Source organism: Anabrus simplex, chromosome 1 (assembly GCF_040414725.1).
Source record: "Anabrus simplex isolate iqAnaSimp1 chromosome 1, ASM4041472v1, whole genome shotgun sequence".
Classification (NCBI taxonomy): domain Eukaryota; kingdom Metazoa; phylum Arthropoda; class Insecta; order Orthoptera; family Tettigoniidae; genus Anabrus; species Anabrus simplex.
The window spans coordinates 1,331,229,308-1,331,251,055 of NC_090265.1; the positions used below are offsets into that span (position 1 = coordinate 1,331,229,308).

Sequence of the window (21,748 nt, forward strand, 5' to 3'; positions counted from 1 at the left end):
AACTAGAGAAATCCATTTGGATCTTGAATGCAGTAGTTTCTCGTTGCTTTCTGCATTCCCATGCCGTTGGCTAACCAGTAGCTCTTCCGCCTTTAGAGACAATTTCTCACCCCTTGGACAAGAGAGTGCCCAAATCTTTCACCAGCTCTTTCACCCTCCAAAGAGGCTGTTAGATGACTATATTCCTAGAAAACAGAACTCATAGAATTAAAATAGGTGAAGCATTATCTAATCTTGTAATCATTATAAGGGGGAATTCCTCAAGACAGCATTATTGGATCTTTAAGTTTTCTTATATAGTTGGAATCAAAGATAAGGCTTTTTGCGGATAATGTTATACTTTATAGAGTAATAAATAAGTTACAAGATTGTGAGCAACTGCAAAAAGACCTTTACAATGTTGTGAGATGGGCAGCAGGCAATGGTATGATGATAAACGGGGTTAAAAGTCAGGTTTAGAGTTTAATTAATAGGTGAATATATCTCTGTTTTAATTACTGTGTTGATGGGGTGAAAGTTCCTTATGGGGATAACTGTAAGTACCTAGGTGTTAATATAAGGAAAGATCTTCATTGGGGTAATCACATAAAATGGGATTGTAAATAAAGGGTACAGATCTCTGCACATGGTTATGAGGGTATTTAGGGGTTGTAGTAAGGATGTAAAGGAGAGTGCATATCTTTGGTAACACCACAACTAGAGTATGGTTCCAGTGTATGGGACTCTCACCAGGATTACTTAACACATTGCGGACCGGGTGCTCATCACACTTCTCAACTCCTGCGCCTGGCCATTTTCTGTGTAACTTACTGCTAAAGCGCATGCACATAAAAAAATTAGTCTAACTTCACTAACCTTCTACTGATTATGGTGAAATTTACTGGAGACCTTTGGTAAGAGTCCTTAAAAATATTCCTGGTGTGGTAGCCTGTGTAGCAATGACCTCCGTGAAGGGACACACAGAAAATGGAATCAGTTGACCAGTAGTCGTTCAACATGATTTTTTTACCTGTCCCGTCAATATAAACAAAGCAAACAATTTTTGCAATGCACGACTAGTTACATCAGGCCATTTCAAGCCCTTCGGGGATAATTTGTGTGATGAAGTAGTTCACTGGATACAAGTTTGCCTGCTCAGCAACAAGTTCAAAGAAATCATCACAAAAAATAAGCCCCACTACTTCGTCAATGTTTTGAGACTCATCAAGTCTTACCGTTATGCCAGGGACTCCTGGAAAATCCTTAGAAGTTGGCGAACTATTATTTTCTACCCATTCATCAGAAGAAATAGACATATCACTTCTATTTACAGTCACAACATCACTTTCAGCCTCGTTCTCGACCACCACTGCTTCACGTTGTTTTGGAGGGCGCACATCATTATTATCAACCGAGACACTTTTGTCAGAATAGCTATCAACATCGAACTCATGATCGTCAATATCACTGGGGCAAAATGAATACTTATCCACATTTAATTCATTAAAAATCTCGTCTGCATCTACGCTCATGTTCAGTGTGGAAAGTGCCATCTTATCCACCACATGGCTCCTTGAACGATGTAAATACAAGGTCAGAAAACTTAGCAAATGAATCATAAAGCAGAAGAAGAAGAACATAAAGCAAAACTAGCATAGAATAAGCAAAAGCTTTAACGCCAAGATTCTAGTAACCATGACAGCCAGTTAGTTTCAGAGGTTTCGACAGATGTTACTGAATGTACAAGTCTCGTAAAGACGAGTTAACTCGTCTCCCGTCCACAACGCTCGGCCAGCCAAACACGAGTGAACTTGTCTCCTGTCCGCAATGTGTTAATTTGAGAACTGATAAAAATACAAAGTAAAGCAGTTCAATGTTTTCCTCGGTGATTTGCAGTATAACAGTAGTGTTACAAAAATGTTGTAAAATTTTGACTGGGAAGATTTAGGTGAAAGGAGATGAATTGCTAGACTAAGTGCTATGAAATACCAATATAAATGGTACGTTTTTGGACATTATAAATTTTCCAGCTAACAAATTCCTGGTTGCCAGCGTTTCGCCCCAGTGTGCTAAGTTGGGCTCATCAGTTGGTAAACAGCACACTCACCAAGACGCATGGCTAGTGTATACAGTGGAGGCCACTGTGTAGGCTACTTGAAGCCACCGGCAGTGCCAATGCACTATGAGAGACTTTGTCTCATTACCAAAAATTGATGCCTGCCTGGCAATCAGGCATCAACATCTATATCATAAGTGCTATGTTTCAAGTTGTCAGTGGAGATATAAGAATAAATTGACACCTTTTCAATACAATATATCAAGTAAATGATATTACATAAGTCTTGGGACTAGTTTCAGCCACACATTGGCCATATTCAGCCAAATAAAAATTATACAGAGTATGTAATAACTAAAACATACATAACAGACGAAGACAATGTAGCAGGAATAATTATAACATTAAATTACATATAATAACAAATTTTAATTATAGTACCACTCCAGAGGCTTCTGTGGCAAATATTTCAGTTTTCTTCAAATGGCATCGCCTAACCTAACCGTATATGTATCATGATAAAACATTTTAAGCGTGTGTAGAGAAATGATAACATTCTTGCAATAAATTTACAAGCAGCTCAGCCTTTCCAAAATTTAACTAGAAACAAACTATTTGGCTGAAGATGGCCACTAAGTGGCTGAAACTAGTCCCAAGACATATGTAATATCATTTATTGATATACTGTATTGAAAAGGTGGACCCTTTTGTCAATTTATTCTTATAATTGCACTTCAATATGGAACAAAAATGAAATTTATAGCTTGTAATTATAAATATAACTGTCAGTGGAGAGATGGCATGGAATGACATTATTAGACAAATTTGAGTGGTGTTTCTAAAAGTAGGAAATATCACAATATGAATATAAATGTGCAATTCAAGATGACAAATTGCATATATTCATTTATAGGAAGAGGTGTCAAGGATTGGAATAATTTACCAATTTACCAATAATTTCTAATAATAATGTTATAGTTTTTAAATCTCTCTAACTACTTTTGACGGTTTTCGGAGATAGCTAGGTGCGAGAATTTTGACCCGCAGGAGTTCTTTTACATAACAAGTACGTATTTGAGCACCTTCTAGTACCACATGAATGAGCCAAGATCAAACCTGTCAAGTTTGGGTCAGAAGGAGAGCGCCTTAAACGCCTGAGCCAATCAGGCCGGCTCAATACATTTCCAAATTCTTTTCAATTACAGTAGAAGTTTGTTATAGCGAGAATTCATAATGGTGAAAAATATACTCGCTATAGCGGTTTGTCGTTATATCAGATTTTTTGTACTGGGCGAGTTGGCTGTGTGTGTAGAGGCGCGCAGCTGTGAGCTTGCAGCTGGGAGATCGTGGGTTCGAATCCCACTGTCGGCAGCCCTGAAGATGGTTTTCCATGGTTTCCCATTTTCACACCAGGAAAATGCTGGGGCTGTACCTTAATTAAGGCCATGGCCGCTTCCTTCCAACTCCTAGGACTTTCCGTAGCAAAAAATTTTTTTTTTGTAAAAGTCGGGAAAAACCACCATACACATTTAAATCGGTATGAAACGGCAATCAGTTTGTTCAAAACTTGCATTTTCGCATATCCACACTAAGCCTTAGTTGTTTGTTATTTTTCAAAATCCGATACTACGTGAAAATTTATGTTGAATTTCATTCTGATGAAATTATAGTATCACTCGAGAGGCTTTTGTGTAAAACATTTCAGGTTTCTTCTTCAAATAGCATCACCTAACCTAACCGTATATGTATCATGAAAACATATTTTAAGCGCATGTAGAGAAATGATAACATTCTCGCTATAAATGTACATGGGAGTAGCCTTTCCAAACTTTAACTAGACACAAGAAAATGTAAACTATCCTCTGAAATCAGTGATGTACTTAGCTATATCTTGAGGTGTATCATGTTCTTACTTAACATCAGTACATAATATTAAAATTAAGCGATCGCCTTTGAATGTCCATAGAGAGCTTGCAAGTGCACATAGCGAGAAAACAATACTGTACCGAAGATGATCGATCACATTTTGTGGCTAATGTTTCAGTTTTCTTATTCAAACCTAACTTAACTGTACCATATGCATGATGAAAACATACTTCAAGCACCAGTAGAGAAATAACAACCTTCTCACTATAAATTTACATGATGATAGCCTTTTTGAAATTTAACCAGACACGAGAAAATATAAACTAATCTCTGAAATCAATGATGCACTCTGCCATATCTTGAGGTGTATCCCATTTTTACTTAATTGCAATATTTAGCATTACAATTAAGCGATCGTTGATTCAGCCTTTATTTTTAATGTGTTAACAACTGCTATCGGACAAGTTATTTACGAACTTATTACGAAAACACATTTTCCTCTTTCATTTGAATTTTGTTTATGAAACAGCAGTCAATGGGTATTACTGATCGACTCTGACATTGCCTCTGAATGTTGACGAGAGAGCTCGCTAGTGGACATAGCAAGCAAATAATACTGAAGATAATCGATCACATGCAACATAACCGCTGGGGTGCTTGAATATCTGCAAGGGAAAAATCGTGCACGTTTAATTGCTCGTAACAACGTATGCATCAGTGACAAGGCTCTAACTGTAACCGAAGGATAATACACAGTTTAATATAGAAATTTTGAAAGGACAGACAAAAATGGTAGTTATAACCGGGTTCTTGTTATATGTCATACTCCCTATAGTGCACTTCTACTGTATTTAAGAAAAGACTAGGTAAACAGGCATATTAGTGGTAATTGAAGGTTGATGATGAGAAGGAGTGATAATTATGAGACCTATGCAAATTATTTATACTTTTTTCACATTTTCAAAAGCAGATTATTACATAGTCAATAGAACTTACCACATGCTCTTCTTCAGTGCTTGAACTTTCCTCTGGTATAGTTTCTGGAAATATTGTGTCTTTAGGTGATGACACCCAATTATTCTGAAAGGCAAAGTCACTTACACAGTTACAAAATCAACACCGAAGTACAACATTCATGACTCTATTTAAAAAAACTATCACACAAATTTTCACTGAAGGAATGCATCAAAGTACTCCTTACCTCTTCCTCTGCGGATTTTCCCTCTATACGGATGACTCCTTGGTCTGAAAATGACACACTAGCTGACTGACTTGGTGGACTCTCTGTACCCAGGAATCCTTCCTCAGTTGAATGTTTTCCTTTAATTGACAGAACCAAATAAAGAAAGAAATTAGAGTATTTTGTTACTGATAGTTCAGCATACTACAGGCTACAAGGAGTTAACTTTTTTCATTTGAAAGAAACATTAGAAATTTAGAGAATGGAATAGATGTCCCATTGAAGTATCATCTTTAATCTGTATTCTATACAAATTTAAAGAAAGTAATATTAAAGTAGGAATTATAAGCAAAAGAGAGACAGACCACCCAATTGTCACAATGTAAATTTTTTGCTTTTTGTTTTCTTTTGCTAGGAGTTTAACATCATATTAATGCTTTCAGGTTTTCAGTGACAATGTAACAGGATAGGGTCAAAGAATTCACTTGGAAGGAAGAGGCCATGGCCTTAATTAAGGTACAGCTCCAACATTTGCCTGGTTTGAAAATGGGAAACCATGGAAAACTATCTTTAGGACTAGCAACAGTGGGGCTCCATACCACTATCTACGCCCCTTCTTTTTTTTTTGCTTTACGTTGCACCGACACAGATAGGTCTTATGACAACAATGGGAGAGAAAAGGGCTAGGAGCGGGAAGAAAGCGGCCGTGGCCTTAATTAAGGTACAGCCCCAGCATTTGCCTGGTGTGAAAATGGAAAACCATCTTCATGGCTGCTGGTGGTGGGGTTCAAACCCATTATCTCCCGGATGCAAGCTCACAGCTGTATGCCCCTAACCGCATGGCCAACTCACCCGGTACCATTGTCCCCCTAGTGCAAGCTTGCAACTACAGGGTTCTTACTGCGCAGCAAACTTGCTCTCAAAAAATTAAAATTGTGTAGAAGTTTAGAATTAAATTTCATAAATTTGCTCAAATGACGAAATACACTTCCTAATTTAAATGTTCATAAAATGTCAGAGGAAAAGAAAAGCTAAAAATTGGTTGCTTCACTTGACAATCTATGCCATTATAAAGAAGGAAATTCTTTCTTACAGCAAAATTATGGATGACGGGATTTATGAAATCACCCTGCAGATGAAAAAAACATTCCATGGTGTAGAAACATCCTGATTTAGCCCATCTTAAGAAATCCAAAAGTCGGCTGGTTGCTATAAAAGGATTGAAAAAAAATATGGCAACATTATTCTGGGATTGACTAAGTAACTTGCTGTATCAATTTTTCCATCAGAAGCCACCAGTAGGACTAGGACACCCAAGCTGGGTCATTTTGACCCAACCAGATATTGTAACATAAGTATATTTTATTAACTTAAAATGGTTATAGAAACTTAACCTCTTATGAATTTTAAGCTTTCTAGGAGTACTAAACCTGCATAAAAAAATCAAAATTATAACCTCATTATATTTTAGGATATGAAGTATTTTACCTAAAATGTCCAGCTGGGTTACTTTTGTTCCATATATTGGTAATGCTATGCTGTTAGCATTTTTATTTTTATTTAATATTTTTAATTTCATGCTTTTGGACGACATTCTTTGTGCACTATTATGCAACATGTGCAAACAACAACAATGCACAACGTCTAATAATAAAGGAAGATGTGAGTTTAATATGTCTCAAATTTGTGTGTGGTGACACAGACTGGCTCATAGATATGCTGGGTAGTTCACCAGCCCCTTGCAATTTAGTTTTATGCATCTCATCACATTTACTACAATTCCGAAACATATCGGTCCTCTCCCTAAACTGTGGTAATATAACGAGATGTGTGGTTACAGGCTAAAAACCAGCAGGAATCATGAGTGCCACTCTTAATTCATTATGAGTACCATAAATGAAGCCGTAAAACTAGCACCGATACGAAGAATATGTACCTTACAACAGGAGGTGCACAAACAGACCAGGAACAGGTATTGTACAGGCAGGAAACTATGCACTGCATGTCAAGTGTCACAATGGCAGGGGCACAGTGGGAGGTGTGGTAGTGGATGGTGCTTGAAGGTTTGAATACCATGCAAGCATATATATATTGTGACAGTTTCGTTATGTCTGATGGAGTGCTTTGGACAGACAGAATGTTATATCTTTATGTTAGGTGGCTTTGCGCACATGTTACTCTTGTTGGGCAAGTTGTCATATTTTGTTTTTATTTTTTTCAAGGTTATTTGGTCTCAGCTGTGAGATTCCAAACTTGTATCAGCGGCATCAGTAAGTAAATTCCAGTTTGGAAAAAGATAGTCGCGATCTAAGTTACGAGAGTGTTGAAAGCCAAATGCCAACATCATATATGTCAAGTCCAGCAAGCTAATAGTGTGTTAAATAAATATTACAATTATGAGGCAAGAGGAAGTTCATTCTACAGATAATAAATTATAGTGCATTTTGTTATTATCGATACTTATATTAAAAAGGCACTCGTCATATGAAGTGAATTTAGCATAATATTAAATCAGGACATGAACTGTACTACAACTTCCGGTATATGTGTGTGGTGTGCGCCGTGGTTCGACAAGTTCATTCACCTACCAGCTGTGACTCAGTCACTTGTTTGAGGGGTCAGTCTCTATGACCTCAGAACACAGCGTCTCTACCTTGGAGCAACCAAATACAGTAGAGACAATACACGACACTGAGCGAGATATCGAGGGACAGCTATTGGAGCTCACTCTAGCGGATAGACCTGAACGGTACTGATTCTGTCATAAGAGTACGTGTATTTTTGTGTGAAGTTTTTGGTGTTACAGTATTTATGCGTTTTCAGTGAGTTGACATAATTAAATAGTAGCGTGTGTCATTCCTTGATATCTCCTCTCAACATGAGGGGAAAGGTATGTGCTGTGTTTGGCTGCAGTAATTACGAAGTAGAGAAAAATGTGCAGTCGTTCTTCAGGTTCCCTCGTGACAAGAACATGTAAGTAATATTGTGTTTGCATATATATTCTTCCAGTGACAGAGATTTTTATAGTACTTCATAATCTTCTGACCTGCTCGACCCATGTTTTAACGGGCTTAAAATATAATGCGCATATTTTATTGTATAGTGCAGCAGTTAACCTTCAATACCAATGTGTTGTTGTAGGTGTGATCTGTGGGTTTTGAAATGTCACAGAAGCGATTTGGATAAAGTGTACAAGAAAGAAGGGACGTTACGCTTGTATAAGAATTATAAGATCTGTTCAGATCATTTCCAGGCCAGCGACTTTAAAAATCCTCGACTATACAGCCAAGGGTATGTTACATTTTTACTCTAATTGTACGTAAATATTCCTCAAAGCATCACTATCGACAACATTTTCAAACTTTTCTTTCTTTTATCCCTCTTCTCAGATTAAAGCCGGGATTTTATAGATTTTCTTTCTGTTAGTAGACTTCATGTTAAGAGGAAAATTGTCCAGCTATTAGATGTTAATTCATTGCATCATATGTGTAAGGAATGTGCCGATATTTTTATTGACAAATGTCTTAATGTGATGATACATTGTTTTTAAATGAGGAAAAAAGACAAATCCAACCGTAAGATTTCAGGCAGGTATGCTAAAGTTAAAGAAGTAATGCATAAATGAAAGATCAAGCCATTTCACAGCAGTGCATTTCACACCTTGTTTATATGTCTAATTTCAGTCTTTGAATAATAACCTTTTAAATAATTCTTCATTCATTTATCCAGAATTGCTTTAGCAACTTCGAAGTTAATATCTCAATACCACTTTCTTTCTAGACGTAATTTATTTATCCATTTCCGTATATACATTTCCATTGATATTTGAATTTAGCGCAATTTGTTCAGGTCAAGTCACTAGGAGCGCACCGTCGAATTGTCTCCCATTTTAGCAAGGCGAAATCCGTAAGTGTCATGTGTTGTCTCTACTGTATTTGGAGCAACATTGTGTGATATTGTGACTGTCATGCTAGCCATTCTCAGAGTCGTGCATTGCATTGCCGCTAACAGACGTCAACGTTATCGAGACTGCTTAAAGTACATATTTGCCTGTGATATAGGGAAGGACGCACAACTAGACAACTTTATTAATATTTTCTGTACAAGTTTCAGCCACATTATTCAAGAGAACTTTGCCGACCGATTCAATATGAGGACATTACCCATTTGCAAGTGTAACTTCAACTTCACCATGAGTTTTTAAACCCTGGAACCGCCGTCAACCACGTCAAGATGAGAGGACACTGCCGTGATCACAGCATTGAGGGCAATAAGTCATCATCCAAAATGAAGGAGTGGAAAAGAGCTAAGTTGACACAAAATTCATATTAATTATCTGTTGAGTAGTTGGATAGTTGATTTCTCTGTAGTGGTTCAATGGTCCTATAAGGTAGTGTAATCTTGTAGTTCTCACGTTCTTATTTGGTGTTGTTTTTGTACACAGTCTTCGTGTATTTCTACTTGTCACATGCAATTTAAGATGAGTTTTGGATGGAATAATTCAACTGTCATGGTAATGGTGATTATCCATGGATCATTAAATAATTTCAGTTATTCTGTGTGGTGAATAATTAAGTCGAAATTCCGGTGATTATCAATTTATCGGTTTAGTGTAGGCTTGACTTGAGGTGAAACATGTTCAGCTCTTAACAAGACTATAACTTACTGTATTTATTTTGTTTCTGAGTCATCATGTAAAATAAACTTTCGATTCCAGATGATATGCATTTAGAATTTTATGCGTGGTTTATATCGGAGACATTACGAAGTCATGAGATCCGAGTGATAGAATGGATTCCACACTTTTGAATCAAACTTTACGTCTATTGGAGTTTGATATCGGGAGAAATTCTTAATTTCTGATAGTGACACTGGGAGATAGGCTGGATCTTCAAAATTTTAGACGTAGTGTTAGAGGATTTTTGTATGCGAAGGATATTTTGTGTGACGTTATATGTTAGTTTTGTGACATCCTGGGCAGATCACAAGTGTGTTCAGATATTTCAATGGGCCTGATAATGAAAAGGCCATGATTGGTAAATAGTTTATATAGTGTCTTCGCGACATAAATACGTTACATTTTATGATAGACATATCGGAGAGGCATTCAATATGAGATTTACATCTTGACAATTGGGAAATAGTCACATATTCAAGAATAGATGATTGTGGAGATATTTAGAGATCCTCATATGGCATTAAAATGTTCTTAAACTACGTGTGAGTGTATTTGATCATAAATTAAATTGTTTCGTGTCCAGTTTCATTCTCATTCGGGAGTTATCCAAACCTGTAGTTACTCTGTTACTTACTCATGATAGTTCGGAATATTCTTCGAGATTGTTCTTCAAGCTTCGATGACTTTCTTACTGAGATCATGCATCCAAAGTTAGAAGAGGCTGATGTTCTTCCTTAAATCAGCTGACGAGGAACTGCGTTAGTCGAGCGTATGATTCGCGTGTTCATGAATGAAAACCTATAACCTGTTTTCCAGTCATTGACCGGGTCAGGGATGTAATGAATGAATCATATATAGGCTATTAGTACGATGGGGTCGCCACTCCCAAAGTGATTTATTAATGACTGATAGATGCTATGAAGTGAGAATGGAGAGTGTTGCTGGAATGAAAGATGACAGGAAAAACCGGAGTACCCGGAGAAAAACCTGTTCTGCCTCTGCTTTGTCCAGCACAAATCTCACATGGAGTGACCGGGATTTGAACCACGGTATCCAGCAGTGAGAGTTCGACGCGCTGCCGTCTGAGCCACGGAGGCTATCATGTGTTGATATGACTGTAAATATTGTAGATTAAGGTGACACTCTGGAGATAAAAATCATACTTTGGTCATTTTGGTAAAATTTTTGAATGACTGAAATTGAAAGAAATGAGTTTCTTTTTCTTGTCATGAAGTTATTCCGGTGAATTCAAACAATTTATCACCTTAATAATGGTTTGTTTGCCAATTGTAATTTTACATTTACATCCCATTTTTCTCCCATAATATTCTGCCAAATGTAACAAAATTTGTCTGGTATATGTATCACAGCTATATGAAGAAACCTGCATAAGGAATTTTTGATTGCAGAATTTGTTCAACTAGTAGGGATTTTTAAGTTCAAAATTTTAGAACGTAAATATTACACAAACTTTAGTACAATATATTTCCTTATATAAATTATGTACAGAAAATCAATACATAGTACTTTTAAAAGAAGTATTATCTACCTAATTATGAAATTACATTAACATATAAATTATATTTAGGAAAAAATGGAATTAAACATTTCAAAAGAAAAAATTATTTTGGAAACACTATTAATTGTATATGAAAGAAATGTTTGTGATATCTCTACTTTTATGTAGGCGACATTCCCACAAATTTCTTGAAAATCCATGCATTATGTATAAATATATTTTTATCTCTGGAGTGTCGCCTTAATGTAGATATTCAGTAGAATTAGAACTTTGGATTTGGTAAACCGTGATTGATTTTTGATTTCAGCAATTGTTCCAGTCATTTCTTATGTGTTATTTAAGAGATAATCAACGTCGTTTCACATTTCAGCGTTGCAGATCATTCTCTGTTTTGTTACGAAGGTTGAGATTTTTCCTTAATTTATGATGGACCATTTGAATTGATATTTCTTAATTTGAGTTTAATTTTTCAATTTAATTGGACTAGAAGAGGTGACAGTCATGAACAGATACTTATTTCTTTTGCGTCGATTCTGTTTTAGAACGAATTATCACACCAATTATGTTAATTAATTTAACAATTAGTCAATTAATATATCAGCAAAGTGAATTTTGATACGGTATGATTTTCTTACTGATTTTCTTGGTATTTTCCAGATTTGGTCGATGAAACCCAGACCTTTCACAATTAAATCAAATTGTTAACGTAAATCTCAAGAAGCAAATATATTGTACTGATTGATTTGTTAGGGTAAATAGGACAAAATTTAATTGTACCATCCCATCTTCATTTATATTTTCTTTTGTACTTCAAGAGCAAGAGTCAATGTTTACATTAGTGATCATTTTCCATAATGCAGATAGCAAGGATGACAAACATATTTTATTTAATAAACCATGCTATTATTTAAGCTTATTCAGTCATTTTATATTCCAAATCCTTACTGAGCACCCCTGAGGTGTCTCACTGTTCTGCAGCTGATGTTCTAATGGGTGCAATATATATATATATATATATATATATATTTTTAAACAACCAGTTACCTGGGATGTGGCAAGGTTGCATACTTGATAGCTTCCACAGATTGATTTGTTTGTTATGCCCTGAAAAGGGCTATTGGTATGGTGGCATATTGTATGGAGGTGGTTTGGAAGAGGCTAGAAAACATGTGACAGGATTTCAGTTACATACATCTTTTAACATAACACCTGCTCATACTGATGACTTCCGTGGTTGATACAGAGCTGTGTGCAATATTGTAAGGACTTTCTGGCAAGTTGAAACATCTCCAGCATAACGGATTGCCTGCCTCAGTGACGAGCTGTCTAAGGTGACCAGGAATGATTGGCTTCTGCACATGCACAAGTTGTTTTACAGGGTCCCAGAGAAGCAAATCCAGGGGCATAACATCGGCCAATCTGATGGACCAGGGGACAGGTCCTCCCCTTCCTATCCATTTACACTTATCAGGATAAGTCACATGGACACGGTTCTGGACAACCACCGCTGCATGTGGAGTAGCTCTGTGATGTCAAACTGCATCCTGCAACGGTCAAGAGTGGCACATGTTCCAAGAATGGTGGTAGACGATCTTTGAGAAACTGCAGATAGCGTTCTCCCGCCAAAGGTCCGTCAAAGAAATGGTGACCAATGAGGTGATCACGCATGATGCCACACCATATGTACCTCAAAAGTTGCCTGTCATACCCAATGGGGATTATCCACGCTCTAGTAATGCACATTATGCCGATTAATGGTTCCATTGTTGTGGAACCTTGCTTTGTCCATAAATAAAATGGTCCCTAAACAGGCAGGATTGGTGTCTACATATTGACAGAACACCACCTGTGCTTTGAAATCATGACCATGGAGCTCCTGGTGTAAGTTCAGATGGTACAGGTGCAACCGCTGGGTATGCAATATCTGCATGAGAGACGCCTGGCTGATGTTTGTCTACAGTGCAATGACCCATATTTTAGTGTGAGGTTACGGCAGAAAGCGTCCAACACAACCTCTTCATTGTAAGCAGACATCACGAGATAGTCTCGAACAGGCAGAGCCCTCCCCAGGGATACAGTAGCCCTCGCAGATGTCTTTTCATACTCCAAAATGTCATGCTTGTCGGCTGTCATCTATCCGGATTGCGTTCTTGATACAGGTGTTGTGTCGGTATGCATTCTGTCTAGGTTCTCCATAGATGAGTAAAATATTCACATACTCATCACTTGAATGCATCACAAGATGGTGAATATTTTGTGTTGTGACTTGCCTCGAAGGAGGGGAGATTGCGCAGCTACATACCTACCTACCATTGCACATTGTAATGGTTCAAATGTGTCACACTTTGCTGTACATGTTGTATACGAAGCTTGGAACATGTACAACATATCTAGTTGGTTGCATGTGCCCTGGTCACAGACCAGCACCACCTCATCGTCGTCCAACCCAGCTCAATACCCTATGCCATGATACATACGGTCCATTACAGGGCAAAATAAAGAAATCAGTCTGTAGAAGCTATCAAGTATGCAAACATACCACATCCCAGGCAGTTGGGGGTAAAATAAAAAATACTTGCATGAGATTTCAACCTTCAAGCACTGTTCACTAGCACAACCCCCACCACGTCCCTGCAAGTGAGCTATTGCGAGGCTTGACATGCAGCGCGCAGTTTCCAGCCTATATAATAATAATGTTATTGTTTTTATGCCCCAATAACTACTTTGACGGATTTTGGAGTCCAGCCTATACAATACCAACTTCTAGTCCGTGTGTGCACTTTCTGTTGTATGAGACATGTTTTTTCGTTAGTGTTTCAATCATTCAATAAAAACTGATCTGCATTTAGGGCTGTCGGCCAGGTGGCAAATTCCCTATCTGCTGTTTTCCTAGCCTTTATATTTCAAAGAAATTGGAAATTTATTGAACATCTCCCTTGGTAAGTTATTCCAATCCCTAACTCCCCTTTCTATATATGAATATTTTCCCCAATTTGTCCTCTTGAATTCCAACTTTATCTTCATATTGTGATCTTTCGTATATTTAAAGACACCACACAAACTTATTCCTCTACTAATGTCATTCCATGCCGTCTCTCCATTGACAGCTCAAAACACACTACTTAATACCAATATAGTTGGTCCGTTATTGGACATTATAAATTTTCCAGCTAACTCATTCCTGGTTGCCAGCGTTTTGCCCCAATGTGTTAAGTTGGGCTCATCAGTTGGTAAATAGCACACCTACCAAGACACATGGCTAGTGCATTCCGTGGAGGCCACTGTGCAGTGTGCTATTTACCAACTGATGAGCCCAACTTAGAACTCTGGGGCAAAACGCTGGCAACGAGGAATGAGTTAGCTGGAAAATGTAAAATGTCCAATAATGGACCAACTATATTGGTGTTATAAATTTACTTATTCGGAACAAATATTTCAGGTTCCCTAAGGGAATCAACATCTTTATCACATACCACTTAGTCGAGCAGCTCGTCTCCTTTATCCCAAGTCTTCCCAGCTCAAACTTTTCATCATTTTTCTAACGCTACTCTTTTGTCAAAAATCACCCAGAACAAATCAAGCTGCTTTTCTTTGGATTTTTTTCAGTTCTTGAATTAAGTAATCCTGGTGAGAGTCCCATACACTGGAACCATACTCTAGTTGGGGTCTTAACAGAGACTTAAATGCCCTTGTCCCTTACATCCTTACTATAACCCCTAAATTCCCTCATAACCATGGGCAGAGATCTGTACCCTTTATTTACAATCCCATTTATGTGATTACCCCAATGAATATCTTTCCTTATATTAACACCTAGGTACATACAGTGATCTCCATAACAAACTTTCACCCCATCAACGCAGTAATTAAAACTGAGAGGACTTTTCCTATTTGTGAAACTCACAACCTGACTTTTAACTCCGTTTATCATACCATTGCCTACTGTTCATTTCACAACATTATCAAGGTCATTTTGCAGTTTCTCACAATCTTGTAACATTTATTACTCTATACAGAATAACATCATCCACAAAATGCCTTAACTCCAACTCCACTTCTTTACTCATATCATTTATATATAAGAAAATATACAGGTCCAATAATACTGCCTTGAGGAATTCCCCTCTTATTAATACAGGGTCAGATAAAGCTTCGCCTACTCTAACTCTCTTAGCTATCTTTTCTAGAAATATAACTATCCATTCAGTCACTCTTGTCTAGTCCAATTGCACTCATTTTTACCAGTAGTCTCCCATGATCTACCCTATCGAATGCCTTCGATAGGTCAATCATAATACAGTCCATTTGACCTGAATCAAAGATAGCTGCTATATCTTGCTCTGTAAACAATGGTGTCACCAGCATACTATGCCATAGTAGACGATACACAACCTGGCAGATCTAACGTAAAGATCGTGTACAGAAGTGGCCCTATCACACTACCTTGAACCACACTTGAGGTGACTAAAGTTTGGTCTGACCTGACCCCACTAAACACAACGCACTGCGTCCAACCTACCAGGAATGATCGAAACCATGCCAGCAGTTTGCCTTGAATGCCATACTTGTTAAGTTTTAACAACAGTCGGTGATGAGGTACCTGATCAAAGGCCTTATTCCAGTCGAGAGTTATGCAGTCCACTTGAAAGATATTAGACTGGTCCAGGAAATGTTGCCGCTCATCAATTTCTGTTGTTAAAAGTGTAGTACAGGATTTTCCAGGGAGGAATCCATGTCGATTATTACTCAACAGGTTTCTCTCATTCAGAAAATAAAGCACATGTTTAACAATTAGGCGTTCCATGCATTTGCTTACATACATACATTACATACATTATCATTATAGACTGTTATGCCTTTCAGCGTTCAGTCTGCAAGCCTCTGAGAATTTACTAAACGTCACCACAATCCTTGATTTGCAACTAGTGTTGTGGCCTCATTTAGTTCTATACCTCTTATCTTTAAATCGTTAAAAACCGAGTCTAACCATCATCGTCTTGGTCTCCCTCTACTTCTCTTACCCTCCATAACAGAGTCCATTATTCTCCTAGGTAACCTATCCTCCTCCATTCGCCTCACATGACCCTACCACCGAAGCTGGTTTATGCGTACAGCTTCATCCATCGAGTTCATTCCTAAATTAGCCTTTATCTCCTCATTCCGAGTACCCTCCTGCCATCGTTCCCACCTGTTTGTACCAGCAATCATTCTCGCTACTTTCATGTCTGTTCCTTCTAACTTATGAATAAGATATCCTGAGTCCACCCAGCTTTCGCTCCCGTAAAGCAAAGTTGGTCTGAAAACAGACCGATGTAAAGATAGTTTCGTGTGGGAGCTGACTTTCTTCTTACAGAATACTGCTGATCGCAACTGCGAGCTCACTGCATTAGCTTCACTACATCACTACATCCTGGGAGAACACACAACCTAAATACTTGAAATTATCGACCTGTTCTAGCTTTGTATCACCAATCTGACATTCAAATCTGTTGAATTTCTTACCTACTGACATCAATTTAATCTTCGAAAGGCTAATTTTCATACCATACCCATCGCACCTATTTTCAAGTTCCAAGATATTAGACTGTAGGCTTTCGGCACAGTCTACCATTAAGACCAAGTCATCAGCATAGGCCAAACTGCTTACTACATTTCCACCTAACTGAATCCCTCCCTGCCATTTTATACCTTTCAGCAGATGATCCATGTAAACTACGAACAGCAAAGGTGAAAGATTACAGCCTTGTCTAACTCCTGTAAGTACCCTGAACCAAGAACTCATTCTACCATCAATTCTCACCGAAGCCCAATTGTCAACATAAATGCCTTTGATTGCTTTTAATAATCTACCTTTAATTCCATAGTCCCCCAGTATGGCGAACATCTTTTCCCTCGGTACCCTGTCATATGCTTTCTCTAGATTTAAACCAGATATAATGGAGACTGGATGATAGTTGTTTACATTTTCCCTGTTGTCGTCTTTCAACACGGAAACAACGTTTGCTTTCTTCCATTCATCTGGGACAGTCCCACTGTTCACTGAAATGTTAAATATTGCCTGTTGGAAACCTTAGAATTAAGCAGATTATGGTGGTATGGACACATGAGAAGGATGGCTCCAATTAGGACGCCAAGAGGAATGTTGTTGGTAATAGGTCCAGAGGGAGGTCTCATGATAGTTGGGGAAAGCAAATTTTCAAAGACCTTGTCAAACGTAAAGTAACTTGTCAGTAAAAGGTAGAACATTAGTTGTGGATGGACAGGATGAACTGGAAGAGGCTCGTAAAACCCGCACCTGGCTTGCTGGAGCGGAAAATCGATGATGATGATGATGACGATGATGTGCCAATGCATCTGCAGAATGGTGGAGAATTCTGGCCGGTACGTTATCTGGGCCGTTCGCTGCATGGGGTCTACTTCTCCGAAGACTTGCTTCGACCTTGTTAGCAGTGAAGTAGTGGCTAGTTAGGGGTGGAAAGGGAGGGGTTGTCCTTGTAGTGAACATGTCTTCATTCTTGTCAGCCATGGTGAAGTAATTTTTAATTTACTGTTAAATGTGTCTGATATTTCTTGGGGAGAGGGAACTGATTACACATGGCTCAATATTTATAGTTCTGGAAGATGTCAAATTTTACAATACATTATAATAAACAAAACATGATTTGATGAAAGTCAGCATATAAAGTTAAATATACTCACTACCAAGGAAGACGTCACCAAACTGTGGCTGAGGACACTTGACCATCTTAGCCCATAATGAACGAGGCTTCGGCTTGACATGTGCCGTGAAGCATGCAGTATCAGGATGCTGGTAGTCCCATAAAGCTTGCCACATCTTCAGACCATTCTCCAGGCGAAAGTTCTGGAAGTCTGATTCTTTCAAATGGTGGCATATTGGTGCAAATAGGTAGATAAACAACTGAAAGATAACAATAATAATTATGATGAAAACCAAATATACTTGCCATTTATCTTCCTATTATAATTACTTTGTTTTAGCAGCATAATGGAAAATCACTTAGAAGTCTTTCAGTGAGGTATGTAACAATAACACTTGCTTATAATTTACATTATCTTTGTGATAATCCTCTAATTAGAGATTAGTTCTCTTTTTCTCATTGCAAACAATGTATTTATATTAGAACAACAACTACAGATCAGTAATATTAACCTCTTAGCATAAAAGCCTGAGTATAATCAGGATTTTATATATTTATATAAAATAAAAACCCGAGTATTCTCGGGAATGTTGCTCACTGATCGGTACCTAATTTAAAGGCCCGAATATACTTGTTTCTTGTTGTTTTTCAGTATTTCTGCCAGATATTTATAAAATTATTATTTCAGGTTCCTATTTTTGCCAAAAGATGTCTCTGCTTCAACCAGTGACTCAGGCAGCTCGCTTTCACAGCTTTTCCATATTTATTGCTATCTAAGTGTGCGTCGCCTGTTTGATGAAAATGGAGAGTGAAGAAGAGTTTGACACTGAGTTTAGCGTGTCTGATAGTTCTGTGTGCACGATGCTAGAGGGAAGAAGGCACGAAAGGAATCCAGGTACGTGCGTAAGGAGTGCGATGTAGCATTGTGTGTTGATCCTTGTTTTAGGGTATTTCACACAGCCACAAATATGAACAATGTATTTTTTGTACAGTATTGAGTGTCATGTTATCTTACTTGCCATCTGTTTAATGCTGTGTTATTTATTTTACATGTAAGTTAAAAGAAGAACACATAAAGATATCAAACGGGAACTTTTCAGTGGCTTATATTTCATTGTTAAGTTCGCAAAAATCACTTTCATTGTTACCACTGTCACATTCCTCAATAAAGAGTCCAATTTAACAATTAAAAAATAGGTAAAAAAGAATCACAATTTTGTAAATAATTACTATGTTAAGAGGTTAATTGTGCTAGTTCAAGAATAAATGAGGGCTTATATAAACTGGAGTAAATTTATATAACCCAGGAAACTAGACACAATTTTGAAAAAGACACAATTCGATGTTACTTCAGGAGATGTGTGTGTTCTAATGTCTAGGCACTTGGATATGATCCTTTAGCCATGATAGTGGGTGAACTGTGATCTTCATTTACTTATACACACCACTTTGGTCATGGAATTAATTACTCCTTTCCTCAGAGGTGAAGATCATTACTTGTATGTCTCTGTGTTTAATAAGATGACCACATCTTGTGTGTCTTGTAGTGTTTGATGATAATAACGAAATAGGGAGACAGCGAAACAGAGTGTCAATGCATAGCCTACTCCTGCTGAAAAATACCAAGGAATCTGCTCAAGGCTTAACGTCCTCATCCAACAAATGAATCGCCATCAGTAGTGCCATATGATCTCACTCCATATGAACACTGTTTTTGAAATTGAATCCAGGATTTTGGCACACAGTCTATTGATTAGAAATTCTATACCACCACTTCTCCTAAACTGCCAACCAAAATTCAGATGGAGAAAAAAATTTCCTCAACCAAGACTCGAACTTGCTAACCCTGGTGTCAGACCATGAAGACTTGATGTCTTAATGACAAGTGCTACAAGGCAGGCTTTAAATCATAAGATCACTTTATGTTACATATACAGATTAACTTTACTTCAGACATGGTTTTTATATTTAGACTATCAATTGCAATCAATTCATAATCATCACAAATAACAACATGTCAGGCCAAAATATCCTGCTTTCGCATTTGACAGTCTGGCTGAGGGTTGAGCAGCCAATACCAAATTTGGCAGGCTAAGGGCAAACCAACAGCCAAGTAAAGAAAAAAGGAATTAAGAATACAGTAAAACCTTGGTGCATCATTTTTCAAGGGGGAGGAGAAAAATGACAATGTATGCGGAAAAACGATAAATGCAAGTGACATAAAAGAGAGGGGGAAAGCAAAATAATAAAATACGGGTACAGTATTTGGACATTTTTCATCATGTTTATTTTTTTTTTGCTAGTGGGCATACGTCGCACTGACACAGATAGGTCTTATGGCGATGATGGGATAGGAAAGGGCTAGGAGTTGGAAGGAAGCAGCCGTGGCCTTACTTAAGGTACATCCCCAGCATTTGCCTGGTGTGAAAATGGGAAACCATGGAGAACCATCTTCGGGGCTACCGACAGTGGGATTCAAACCCACTATCTCCTGAATGCAAGCTCACAGCTGCACACCCCTAACTGCACGGCCAACTCACCTGGTTTTTTATCATATAATAATAATCATAATAATAATAATAACAATAATAATAATAATAATAATAACAACAACAACAATAATAGTGTGTGGCCTCCAGAGCCAGGTGCAGGTCAGCCTCCAAACCGTTAGAATTAACCAAGAAAAGTTCAAATCCCTGACCCGATCCCTTGAACCGAAGGCCAAGGGCTATGAAGGGTTACATCCATTTATTATTATTATTATTATTATTATTATTATTATTATTATTACATCATATGTACATACGATATGATCGCGCTGTTTGTGAGGTTATGTCATGAAACATGTGCTATATATAAATATTCATATCAGTTCAGTTAATGTAAATACCTGTAAATCAATATTATAATTTATTCTTACCTGTATATATAAATTGTAATCCATAATTGTGAAACACACTGTAACTTCCAGAATGGTAATAGGCACGAGAACGATTGAGAATATTCCATACATTACAATCTATGTATTATGCACTCTCGAGTTTTCGAGAAGGTATTGTTTGTAATGTATCTTTCAGGAAGGCTGGCCAAGATACCTATGATAGACGATCTTGATGGTGAAGTTAATTACTGTTAAGTAAGTTGTTGGAAGAGAGTTATTGTGTAGCAAGGTTATGTTTGTGACAATGTGTGGATATGCTTTTAAGCAGTCAACTGTTTTATTTGTGTTCCAAGGTTGTATTCTCCATGTGCAAGGATTGGCTTTTGTCAAAATGGTGGCTTGGTTATGTGAGCGTTCTGTTGTGACAGCAGTGATCAAGGTTATGTGTGTGTTTAATTTGTAAATACATGTAAATAAAATAATTGCATCTCATGTGCATCTTTGTGGGTACGTTAGGTTTTGATATGAAAATGATTTTAAAATCTTTAAATAGACGTGGGATTTATAGGAAAACCAGAACAGTTTTCCTCCATTTTCTCTTGAACTATTCGTTTTCTGTAAAATCCGTGGACTGTTTGTGTAATGTCTCTTCATTATAAACAAATTTTGTTATGTTCATAATTTAGCTTACTCTTCAAATGGCGGAGAAAATTACTATTCTCTGTGGGTATCATGCTCTGCATCAAGTGACCAACAGACCGACAACGAACCTACAGGTTACCATGGCAACGCCTCTGACTGCTTGCCAGCAGGGAAGTATCGTACTGCCATTTTTGTCATCATTCCTGCAAACTCATGGTTGTTCCTTGGGTAGAAAGCAAGAGAGACGTCAATCGGCCATTCTGCGGGATATTGGCGGAATATCGTTGG

The 21,748-nt window shown here is 37.6% G+C and overlaps 1 protein-coding gene across 1 annotated transcript in view; it reads right to left on the reverse strand.

Annotated features, from left to right (window-relative positions):
- The window catches only part of unc80 (unc80, NALCN channel complex subunit), a 1,117,323-nt gene that overhangs the window by 775,533 nt on the left and 320,042 nt on the right, over positions 1-21,748 (reverse strand). The window contains exons 8-10 of the mRNA XM_067137759.2: positions 17,978-18,197; positions 5,103-5,221; positions 4,898-4,981 (exon numbers count right to left, since the gene is read on the reverse strand). Of these exons, the coding sequence (XP_066993860.2) occupies positions 4,898-4,981; positions 5,103-5,221; positions 17,978-18,197 (423 nt within the window). The remainder of the gene's footprint in view (positions 1-4,897; positions 4,982-5,102; positions 5,222-17,977; positions 18,198-21,748) is intronic.